The 12,966-nt window shown below is 37.9% G+C and overlaps 1 protein-coding gene across 2 annotated transcripts in view; it reads left to right on the forward strand.

Moving 5' to 3' along the window:
* COL6A5 (collagen type VI alpha 5 chain) overlaps positions 1-12,966 on the forward strand; it is a 148,016-nt gene that overhangs the window by 39,725 nt on the left and 95,325 nt on the right. For both annotated transcript variants that reach the window (XM_054483243.1, XM_054483244.1), the window contains 4 exons: positions 319-951; positions 5,712-6,272; positions 9,498-10,052; positions 12,096-12,671. In XM_054483243.1, coding sequence (XP_054339218.1) covers positions 319-951; positions 5,712-6,272; positions 9,498-10,052; positions 12,096-12,671 — 2,325 coding nt within the window. The remainder of the gene's footprint in view (positions 1-318; positions 952-5,711; positions 6,273-9,497; positions 10,053-12,095; positions 12,672-12,966) is intronic.

Genomic DNA, 12,966 nt, shown 5'->3' on the forward strand with positions numbered 1-12,966 from the left:
TGATGGTGATCATACCAGTGGTGATGGTGGTCATGGAGATGATAGTGGTGGTGGTCGTAGGATGTGGTAGGGAAATTGGTCAGAAGCATTCTTCAGACAGAGGGAACAGCATATGGAAAGCTTTTGAAGTCAACGACCTTGTAAGTCTTGTTTAGAATTTTGATCTTTTGTTCACTAAAAGAAAACGATGCTGTCTACATCCATCATGACTACCTCTATCCTAACTAATGTGCTTGACAATGTAAAAAGTACCTAAGTACCTTTCTCTCTCCGGGCCAGTGGTTTATACTAATCCTCACACATTTTCTCTCTGCATAGTTCCCTTCCCCATATCCTGTCAGAAAGATTCACTTGCTGACCTCGTGTTCCTGGTGGATGAGTCACTTGGGACCAGAGGAAATTTAAGGCATCTTCAGACCTTCCTTGAGAACATTACCAGCTCCATGGATGTGAAGGAAAATTGCATGCGACTTGGACTGATGAGTTACAGCAATAGTGCCAAGACTATTTCATTTCTTAAATCAAGCACAACCCAATCTGAGTTTCAGCAGCAAATCAAGAATCTTTCCATCCAAGTTGGGAAATCCAATACAGGGGCTGCCATTGATCAGATGAGAAGAGACGGCTTCTCAGAGTCATATGGCAGCAGAAGAGCACAAGGAGTGCCTCAGATTGCAGTCCTGGTCACCCACAGACCATCAGATGATGAGGTGCATGATGCTGCGCTGAACCTTCGACTGGAGGGTGTAACCGTGTTTGCCTTGAGCATCCAAGGGGCTAACAATACCCAGTTAGAAGAAATAGTGTCTTACCCTCCAGAACAGACAATTTCCACGCTGAAGTCCTATGCAGACTTAGAAACTTACAGTACAAAGTTCCTGAAAAAGCTCCAGAATGAAATATGGTCCCAAATTTCTACTTATGCTGAACAAAGGAATCTTGATAAAACTGGTATGTTTTTTAAAATACTTTTCTAATTATAAAAGTAATATAAGTGGTTACCTAGGACTAGGGTGGGAGTGAGGATCAACTGTAATTGGATAAAGGAACTTTCAGGAATTGTAGGAATGTTCTAAAGCTGGATTTTGGTGATGCCCGTACAACTTCAAACATTCGCCAAAAATCGTTGAACAATACACTTACAAGAGGTCAATTTTATAACATGTAAATCACACCTCAATAAAACGTAAAATATATGTTAATTATAAAATATTGTAATAGTATGGCTTGACAGACAGAAGAAAATAGAATCATCTGTAATTCTATCTTCAGATAAAGCCATTAATACTTTTTCTGTTGTCTTTAGTCTCTTCTGTCCCTCTCTCTTTCTCTCCCTCCCTTCTCCCACCCTTCACCCCTCTCTGCCTCTCTGTCTTCCTTTCATTCATGCACACACAGACAAATACAGAGTTTTTAAAAATGATATCACATTGTATATATCAGTGCTGTCCAACAGCCCTTTCTATGATGCTGGAAATATTCTTTATCTGCACTGTCCACTAGGTCAGCCACCAGCCACATGTGGCTACTGAGCACTTGAAATGTGGCTAGTGTGATGGAGGAACTGAATTTTAAATGTCATGTAGTTTTAATTCATTTTAATAGCCAGGTGTGTCTAGTGGCTGTCATATTGAACAGTATAGGCATAGACAATTGGGTAACTTTTATTAGTTACAACTATATTTGGGTGTGACCAACAGAAGAAACCAAAATTACAGTAATTGAAAGAGGATAAGATTATTTTTTTCTGTTTCACAAATAAGTCCAGAGGTATGTAGATTGAGCTAGTCTGATACACCACAGTGTCAGAGACCCTGTCCTTTTCCACATTATTTTTTGCTGTTCGTGGTCTTAATTCCTAGGATCGTTGTCCAAAATAATGGCTCCAGGCATCACCCTCACATCCAGAAATCAAGAAAGACAAAAGGGAAGAAAAAGGGCCAGGCCTCTTCACCTTTTCTTCAAGGATGCTCCCAAAAGTTATATGTGCCATTTCTGCTTACATCCCACTGGCCAGCACTTGGTCACATGCCACACCTAAGTTATAAAAATGGGAACTGGGAGATGTGACCTTCATTTGGGGAAGCCAAGCACCCAGGTTAAAACTGGTGGTTCAATTGGTGTAGAAGAAGGAGAAAATGGATATTGGAGATAACTAGTAATATCTGCCTTATCCACTTTTCCATCAACTTGATATTATGATCTTTTGTCTGTTTCCTTAAATACTCTTTTGAAACATTCCTTTAGGTTGAGAAAAATATTCGATATAATGGATATACCATATTTTTTAAAACATATCTTAAATTGTTGGATATATAGGCCAATGTTTTGGTTTTATAAAAGTCTTGCAGGGACATCCTTTTACCTGTATTTTTATGCACAATCATGGTTATTTTCTGACATTTTGATCCTATTTTTTTCTTCTATCATTCCAGTGAAGGATCTCCTAGTTAAGATTCTTTGTGAATCTGCTATAGTTTTACTGAGCTCTTTTCAAAGGTACATGCCAAGAGATACTTAATATGACTTTGAGCTCATCTAATTCTGAGATATCTGCTGTCCTCACACATTTTCTCTGTAGAGAAAATGCTTCCAGGCAATTGAAACTGGAATTTGGCAGCACACAACATGGAAAGGAATTTTAATGTTCCAATGATATTAAAGGCTAATTTTAAACTCAGACCAGCTTCAATCTAATACTGTTATTAGGCCATAGGAGGGATATGTGGCATAGTCTCTTTCAGGAGTTTGCAATGATGCCACAAAAAATTATTATTGTCATTATAGGAATTATAAATGGGAAGATATGGGACCAAAGCTAGGGCATACGGCCTCACTATGTAACTCCTTAGTAATCCAGTTGTTTTAAAATGTCGGTACCTGACTTAAGTTGGGCTCCTCAGAAGCAGATGCCTGGCAAAAATTCACATGAAATTGATATATTAGGAAGTGTAACCAGAAAAAAAAAAAAAACGGAGATTGGTAGGAAAATGAGGAAATGGGAACAGGAAGGAAAGGACAATAAGAAAAGTCCTATGGATAGTAATGTTGGCTCAATTCCATGGTGTCATTCTAGAGATAGTGTATATCAAGTATCAGAGTTGTCCCAGGCAAGGAAAACAAACAAACAACAACAACAACAAAACACACAAAAAAACGTAAGTAGAGAATTTACATTTAAGAACATGCAAGGAATGTAAATTTCTGGACACTCCTGGTTCAAGTGCCAGGCAAAGAAGTTTCCAGAAACTCAAGGGCAGCTCACCTACAGATATAGCATTTGCTATTGGAAGTGAAAGCAAAGCACTAGCAACCAGTTTGCATAAACATGGTAAGAGATTTGAGAAAATACAGGCGAAAACACCAATAGTGTCTGTTGTAAACTTAATTAGAGTCTTTTCAGGAGCTTGTTAATAATTCAGTTGCCCAAGCATCACTCTAAAACTACTGAATTGATCTCTGAGGGTAGGGCCTGGGCCCATGCATTTTAGTGAGCTCCCTAATGAATTCAGGCTAGCAACATTTAAGACCTACTACCTTAGTGAAGTTTCTGTGATCTAGAGTGTGGTGGCCAGCTTTGCAATTTCAGAATGATCAACACTCAGAGAAACAATCTATATCTGGCTTAGTCCCTGCTATATCTACTACATCTGGCACATACTAAGCGTTCAGTTTTTATTCCATAAAACTTCATTAAATCAAGGCAAAATTCACATTAACCAAACTGAAGCCACCAATGTATAGAAAAAGAATGACAATTATCTATGTAAAAATGAGAGCTATCAATGCCCAGGGGCTTGGACATTCACATCTTCCAAGTGATACATTCTCTCCTTATAGACATGCCAAATTAGAAGCTAAACTGTAATCAAAACTCAGCTTGGGGTTGTGGAATCAGAACAAGGGAGTTACTGTAGTTTTATAATTGAAATGTTTAGTAGCATCCAATTGGGCAGATGTTTCTACTTTAAAATCAAATACATACATCTATATTTATATATGTATCTGTATATATGAATGCACAGGTGAGGCCTTGAGCCAAGGGACACATTCTTTGGCACTGTTTAATTGAAATTTTGTAGTGATAGAAATATTCTGTATCTATGCTAATAGGGTAGCTGCTAGTTATATGGAGCTGTTAAGCACTGGAAATGTAGCTAGTGTACTCAAGGAGATGACTTTTAATTTTATTTAATGTTGGATAGTTTAGATTTACATTTTAATAGCAACATGTGACTAGTGGCTAGTGTATTGGATAGCACAGCCCTAGGCAGGGATGAATGGGCATTGCTACAGTCACCTACTCACCTTTTTCTCTCCCTCATTGCTGATCACCACTACCTTTCTTTTGCTGAACATTTAATTCTTCTTTATTAGATATATAAATTAATGCATTCTGGTTACTTTCAAGTTTTGTTGGCCTGGGATCAACCCTGTCTTTTGCAGATAACCGCTTATCTTTGCCCTAATGCTTTATGTATTGATTTTATAGTTCATTTCTCAGGGTCAGACTTCTTTTCAGTATATCTAATTTCCTAAAGAGCAACTGCCGTGGGCTGAAGTAGTGTCAGTATCTATAAATTACCTAAGAGCTGTCAAGAAAACCAGATAATGACACACACAACCCAAAATTTTGAAAATATGTTCTTTCTCTTACCCAGTTTCTGTGAATGTCTACATAAAGTAGTAAATAGACTACTAAGAAAGCAAAAGTAGTTTTTCATAGATTCAGCTTAACAAAGGAAGGAACATTGAGAAGTCTTTTATTAAAAAAAAACAAATTGAACTCCTAGGATGTGCCAGGCCTACTGGGTAGAAGCAGAAAAATAAACAAAGTCTTTGTCCTCATGGATTACATTCTGTGGTAAGAAACAGGCCATGCTCATGAACAAATGAAGAAGGTAACTTCAGAAAGTAACATAAAGAAAATAAACACTGTAAGAAGATAGACAATGACAGGTGTGCTTTAGATAAGAGGAAGAGAAGATCTTTTTAAGAGATGACTTGATGACATCCATGATGAGAAGGAAGCAGCCATGTGGATATTTGGGGGAAAGAATATTTCAAGAAGAGAGGAGGGCACATGCAAAGACCCAGGGACATGTTCTAAAAACAGAATGAAGCCCAATGTGGTTGGAACACAGTGAGGGAGATGAAGAATTGCTGGAAGTAGGGTCAGAGAGAAAAGCAAGAGACAAGATAAGGCCAAGTTTTAGTTTTTAAGTTCCAAATGCAATGATAGATCATTTAAAAGGAAGAATAATGTGATCTAAGTTTATATTTAAATATCTTGTTCTAGTTGCTCTGGGAAGAAGAGATTATTGGTAAAGTAAGAATAGAAGGTCGTCAATCCCATGCCTTTTTTCAAGAAATGATGGGACATAAACTGTTTAAGAAGGCAGGTGTCAATGCTAGAAAAACTATTTAACTTGGAGCCTGGAGTCTCTGGAATTTGGTCTTTACTCTTTAATTTACTGGTTATATGACCTTAGACAAACCACTACATTTTGCCCTGTTTCAATTTTCTCACAAGGTGTTGTAAATTTCAAAGGAGAAAATGGGCATGACTGTGCTTAATGAAGTGTGCAGGCTCTGCAAAAACGAAGTCTTCATTCTTTAGAAATGCCTCAGCCTCATGTTCCTTCACAAACCCTCTTGCAAAGTTCTCTCTAGGTTCTCTAATTTACAGAGAATGCACTTTTTTTTTTCAGGCTGTGTGGATACAAAAGAGGCTGATATCCATTTCCTCATTGACGGCTCAAGCAGCATCCAGGAGAAACAGTTTGAGCAAATCAAGAGATTTATGTTGGAAGTGACAGAAATGTTTAGCATTGGCCCAGACAAAGTCCGAGTTGGAGTTGTGCAGTATTCAGATGACACAGAAGTGGAATTTTATATCACTGACTATTCTAATGACATTGACTTAAGAAAGGCTATTTTTAACATTAAGCAACTAACTGGTGGAACTTATACTGGGAAAGCTCTGGATTACATACTGCAAATAATAAAAAATGGAATGAAGGATAGAATGAGCAAGGTTCCCTGTTACCTCATTGTGTTGACTGATGGGATGTCCACAGACAGAGTCGTGGAACCTGCTAAGAGACTAAGGGCTGAGCAAATCACTGTTCATGCAGTTGGCATTGGGGCAGCTAATAAAATAGAACTGCAAGAAATTGCTGGGAAAGAAGAAAGGGTTAGCTTTGGGCAGAACTTTGATGCTTTGAAAAGCATAAAAAATGAAGTCGTTCGTGAAATCTGCACTGAAAAAGGTAAGCAACACAAAAAAGGCTTTATTCTCCACATTTCATCAATTGCTTTAGGCAGGTTAATGGCCAGGCTGAGACAAGGCCTGATGTGACCAGTTGTCCGGGTAACATTTTGCTAGCTTCCTTTATTACCATGGAGAGATTCAGCCACTCACTTTTAAACCAAATGCCAAGACTGGAGAATCTCTCTACAAACAGTTGCCCCAAGGCCATCTTGGAAGTCATAAGTGGGAAGGTTGCTAAGAATGTTGGGGCCTTGACAAAGCCCACTGCTGTGGAGTGAGAAAGATTCTATTCTGCATGTGAGGTGTGTGTGTGTGTATGTATGTGCATACACAAATACATATGGGGAAGTACAGTGTTTGTGTGTGCACAGGTGGGTACAGTGGAAGGAAAATGAACTTTGGCTCTAGATAGCTTAGGGTTTGACTCACATACTTCCACTTGAGCCTGGAACATTGTCATTTATAAAATGAGGATAATACCTACATCAGAGGATCCTTATAAGTTGAGCACCATAAATGCCAACCATTATTTTTATATTAAATGCATATCAAGTATATATGTAATAATTGTTCATTTTCATTTACAACAAAAACACATACTTGCATTTTTGTTCTAATTAGAGATGAAGTACCAAAAGTTAGGAGAAACAATTTGCAAATTTCTATATCTGGTTGTTTTTTTATTTCTATTATTAATAATGGCCTCTTACACCACTTACTAGTTCAAGATGGTATGTGTTGATTGCCAGTATTAGCACATAAAAATATTGCCTGCTGAGAAGCACATTAGTTTACTGGTAAAGAGGAAAGGTGCTAAAGTCAGAGTCAAGGTTCACACCCTAGCTTTACCACTGATTAGCCATGACCTTGAATAAGTTACTGTCTACTTGCCTTGGTTTCCTTGTTTGTAGGCTTATTGTGAAGCTTAATGGTGATAACACACGTGGAGCAGTTAGAGGAGTGCCTGGAACATAGTAAGCGCTACATAAAAGTTAGCTGTTGCAGAAGGTGGTTAAGGTGTTCACCGATGAGGAAAGGAAGAGAATTCTCACTTATTTGAACTTACTGAAGTGAAAACGTGTTTGATTTTCTCTGAGCCACTAAAAAACAAAAACAAAAAATAAGTAAGCAAATAAATAGCATTAACAACAAAATCCTAAGTAAGTAACAATTTTGTTCATTTTTCTCCCTGTTATGGACAGTAACAGAGTTGGGTCTTTAGGGCGTCTTAGAAAGAGTGCAAGAATAAAAGATTCCCCAATGTTTCCTGGAGTTGATGCTAAGAAAAGTAAAAGGATTCCAGGAAGCATAAAGTAGGTTGTATCTCAGATCCTTTAAAGGGAGAAGGTCCTGGACAAATCTAGGGAGGTACAGTACATCCCTTGCACTTCAGGTAGTTGCAGTTGAAGTAGTCAGCCTGAGCACTGGCATGCCTGGAGGAGGAGATATGTTGTGGACAAGGAAATGAGTCATAAAATGGCTAACAGAGAGGCAGGAAAACAATGGAGCCAAAGCTTGCGGAACTAGAAAAACACTAAGGAGTCTCAGAGCAGATGCAGATGGAGTGAGGCACAGTGTATTAGTAGCGTACAGGTTAAGCTACAATAGCAAAAAGACCCCAGACTACACAGTACAGAATATTATTTTTCTCTTACATAATAGTTTAGGGTGAATAGTCCAGGTCTAGTAGAGAGGCTGTTCCATCCTCAACACATAGCTTCCATCTTTAGGTCAAAACTGAATATCCAGTTCTTATCACCTTCCATCCATGGAGAGGGAGAAAGGACCAAGGCAGCCTACCACACTCAACTGTTTTAATGGTAAGACCCAGAAGTGGCCAGATCACTTTTGCTCATACCTTTTGGTTAAAACTTAGACACAAGGCCACAGCTAGCTTCAAGGAAGGCTGGGAAATACAATCTTTAGATAGGCAATCATCTGCCTATCTAAAGTTTTATTAACATAGAAGAATGGAAAGATAGATATTCAGGGACATTAAGTAGTTTCTGTCACAAATAAATACCAGGAGGTAGATCCTGTGAATACTAAACTGTATGTAAAAGCCTATTTCTTTTATATGTGTTGCATGGAAGAGAATCTTTCACACTTCACTACAGTGGTCAAGGCCACTCTGTCAAGGCCACAAACATCTTCAGCAATTTCTCCTCTCATGACTTTCAAGATGGTTCCACGGCAGCTTGAATCTTAAAATGGTGGTGTAGTCCTCCTGGTGGATCAGAATGTGACTTTACACATTTATTAAGTAACAGTTAACGTCTTTTCATTTTTTAAATATATGGCTGATGTTGTGTTTATTTTCAAGAAGTATGGGATAGACTTCAGAGTGTTGAGGGAGAAACTGTAAGAGGATGGCAGAGATTACAGATAGACAAAAGGGATTAAGACTAAAAAGATACATGCTAAGGACAATATATTTGCATATTATATATATACACAACATATGTATCATGAATTAATAATGTTGTTTTTAATAGATTATAGAAATTGGTTTTATGTATGTACATATGTCTATATTATACATAGAACAGTGAATATACATACATATGTGTGTATATATGTGTGTATATATATACATATGTCTGTGTGTTCATTTCCAATCCGTAGGCTGTCTACAAATGTTATGTATGAAGGAACAGTCCATGTTGAATGAGTATGTGCTTACTGAAGCACTTAACTCTAGTAAAAACTTTTTCTCCAATTTCTAATATTGATTTATAGTGTTTATGAAATCACTTAGAATTATCCCAGAAAATAATGCTATTTAAAAATTATTTGAAATTGTGCTTCTCCAGAATATACATAAAACCCTGGAGTGTTAGTATTATGAGTGCAAGGAATTGATTGCTTTGGCTCTGGTTCCTTTTTTGTATCACTACTGCGTTCTTAACACATGGCCGGATGCTCTGCATTTTATACAACTCAAAATTATGATTGAATGAATGAATGAATGAAATATGAATAAATGAGTTATGCATGCATGCATGCATGAATAAATACACATTTTGGAAGCTGCATTTCTGATTCAGGGTTCTAGTCAACCAGCTTCTACTAAAGAAGCAAATACAGTTTTCAAACATAACAACAGTTGCTTGAGTCAATTTTCAATGTTTTCTCATTAATGTATTTGTTTCTGCCTTAATGTTACTTCATGAGAACCTTTCCAACCTGGTTATTTCTGGTCTTTTTTTTTTATAACATGCAGGATGTGAAGACATGAAGGCTGACATCATGTTTCTGGTGGACAGTTCTTGGAGTATAGGAAATGAAAATTTTAGGAAAATGAAAATCTTCATGAAAAACCTGTTAACTAAGATTCAAGTTGGTGCAGACAAAACTCAGATTGGTGTTGTTCAGTTCAGTGATAAAACTAAGGAAGAGTTCCAGCTTAGTAGATACTTTACACAGCAAGAAATTTCTGATGCAATAGATAGAATGTCTCTCATCAATGAAGGCACTTTAACTGGAAAGGCACTAAATTTTGTAAGTCAATACTTCACCCACTCCAAGGGGGCCCGTTTGGGGGCCAAAAAATTTCTCATCCTCATCACAGATGGAGTAGCGCAGGATGATGTGAGAGATCCTGCTAGAATTCTTCGGGGCAAAGATGTGACCATCTTCTCTGTAGGAGTATACAATGCCAATAGATCTCAGCTAGAAGAGATCAGTGGGGATGGCAGCCTAGTTTTTCATGTTGAGAACTTCGATCATCTAAAGGCACTAGAAAGGAAACTTGTCTTTCGTGTGTGTGCTCTCCATGGTAAGTGCCCCTGTTATCTGTCAGGACTAAAGGATGTGAGCTGTTGACTTTGTAATGAAAAACAGTGAATGGCACTCTGGCCCTGGCCTCCACCTGGACTTCAGTGTTAAGTTTTGGTCTTCTTTATGTAATATTAAAATGCCTGTGATCTCCAGGGATGTTTCAGACTAACAATTTTGGCATCTAGTTTGGCACAAGTTAGTGTGGCATTGGTGACTTCAAATATATTTCAAAAAGACCCCAGAATTTTGCTTTAAACTTCCAAATCTTTAATACCCACATACTTGGATTTTCCAGAGCCAGTTTTTAATCCCAAATGATTTTCTAGAATTGTTTCTTGGCTATCTATAGCCATTGTTAAGCAGAAAATAACTAGAAATATAAATTCGTCTTTCTTTTAGTTAAATTATATCTAGTATCCTAAGCACCACCCACCAAGAAAACCCTGGGTATTTTAAAGATAGTTTATTTTCATCACTTCACATTATTATTCTTAACCTCTATCAACTGGATATTTTGTATTTGCCTGTTCATGTATCCATCCCTTTGAAAAATTGTAATTTGTCACTTTTCTGATTACTTGGGGTCATCATTTTATTCTTACAAATTGTAGTGCTTTTAAAATTGTATTGTGCAAACTTCAGTTTGAGCCTATCAATTTTAATGTCTTTTGAATGAGAGCTTTCTCTCAATCCACATATAGACTAAAACACCTATGTTTTTAAATCTATCATGTGCTATTTTCTGTGTTTTGGATACAACTAAGAGAACAAACCAAAGTAAGTTTGTTTTATGTTGTTCCTCTGGCAACATAGAGATTTTCATTGGACTTTATTCATCAAAATTATGCATGTGGAATTTTCAGAAACTTAACATAATGTCTTATAAACGCTTAAGTGTAAGGTGATAGTTCTAAAGTTTCCTTGGTAACAGCTTAATTGGAATTTTATTCTTCCCCCAAAGGTGGCAGTGATTCCAAAACTCTTGGTAATGTTGAGAGGTATACCTAAAGGCTATAGCTTCAACTTTGAAACCTGCAAGGCTCTTCTTGGCATTTCTTCATTTTGATTAATGTAAATGTGGAGGCCCTGTCTACAGCATAACCTGAAATTCAGCTGATTCATGCATTAGATTGTCTCCTAAGCATCAGGTCATGACAAGTCACCAGTTCTCAGTGGGTCATTGACCAAGGTTTTTACAGATACAGCCTGGGGACATTCACAGTGTCAGAAAATTAAAAATTTGAGACTTTATTATTAGAAATAAGAGTTGACAATTAACTAGGCAGGTGGAAAGTGGAGGAAGCAAATCTTTGGAATACATGTGTATAAGTTATTGAGGGAAGGAAAAGAGTGGGGAAAAGAGTCCACACTTTGGAAAGCCAGCCAAAACAGTCACTTGTCTTATAATGTGGAGGAGGGTTTGGGGTCAGGGAAAAGGTGATAGGAGTTTTTGCTCTTCTCCTACTTGGGGCTACTCCTGAGTTCTAATTCAAAAGGTCAGGGGAAAAAGCATAAATAACTGCAGAGAGACATGATAAACAGGGATGGTTTGCATACCCGAGGGTCCAAAGATACCTGGAGCCAGAGGGAGCAGGGTAAAACCACCAACTTATACACTGAGCTCCCGAGCTTTTTAAAATAGCAGGCCAGTTTGGCAAACATCAGTATGTCTCGCCATTACATTGTCATTGAACTAGCTTCTCACATTGCCTTTCATTTGAAAGCCTGCTTAGCAAAAGACATTACATATCCTAATGAGATATAGCAAAATAGAGTGGTATAGCATAAGGACCACTGATCCTGGAGTGATATAGATAGGGTACAAATGTCCCTGGAGTCATGATGTAGGCAAGTTACACTTCTCTGAGCCTTGTCTTTTTTTTTTTCTGTAAAATGGCAGCAGCCACCTCTAAGAACTAAGTGAGATATAGTGTCTGACACATAGTAGGCTCATGGCAAATGCTAGTTCGCTTCCCTTCTCAGCACCCTGCGTAGAATGCACTGCAGAAAGTTTGTGACTCCTGTTTTCATCTTCTTTCAGATTGTAAAAGGATTACACTACTAGACGTTGTGTTTGTGCTGGATCATTCAGGTAGCATAAAAAAACAATATCAAGATCACATGATTAACCTAACTATCCATTTGGTGAAGAAAGCAGATGTTGGCAGGAACCGAGTTCAGTTTGGAGCCCTTAAATACTCTGACCAACCTAACATCCTTTTCTACCTTAATACATACTCCAACAGATCAGCAATAATTGAGAATCTGCGGATGCGCAGGGACACTGGAGGGAACACCTACACTGCCAAGGCTCTCAAGCATGCAAATGCCCTGTTTACAGAGAAACATGGCAGCCGCATCAAGCAAAATGTGAAGCAGGTGCTGATTGTCATCACTGATGGGAAATCCCATGACCATGATCAGCTCAATGACACAGCATCGGAACTAAGAGACAAAGGCATCACCATCTTTGCAGTGGGTGTAGGAAAGGCCAACCAAAAGGAACTTGAGGGTATGGCAGGGAATAAAAACAATACTATCTATGTAGATAATTTTGACAAACTGAAAGATGTTTTCACACTTGTTCAAGAACGTATGTGTACTGAAGCACCAGAGGGTAAGTTGTTACTTTTAAAGTTTCTATGGGGGTAGCAATAAAAGTTTAAACAAAAAGTAAATCATAAGTCTCAGGTCTCCGATTACCTGGATGTTATGGACTGAACATTTCTCTGCTCAGGCTATCAGTTTTCTCATCTCTAAAAGAAATGGGTTGATTGAACAAGATCCCAAAGTTTCCTTCTCACCACAGCATGCACTGAAGAGATTATACAGGAAAGTTCCAGATGCATTCCCTGGCATTTTACTACTCTGTTGCCTTTTTCTGGCAGAAAGGAATTCTTCTTAGGGTCATA

Source organism: Pongo pygmaeus, chromosome 2 (genome assembly GCF_028885625.2).
Source record: "Pongo pygmaeus isolate AG05252 chromosome 2, NHGRI_mPonPyg2-v2.0_pri, whole genome shotgun sequence".
NCBI classification, from domain to species: Eukaryota; Metazoa; Chordata; class Mammalia; order Primates; family Hominidae; genus Pongo; species Pongo pygmaeus.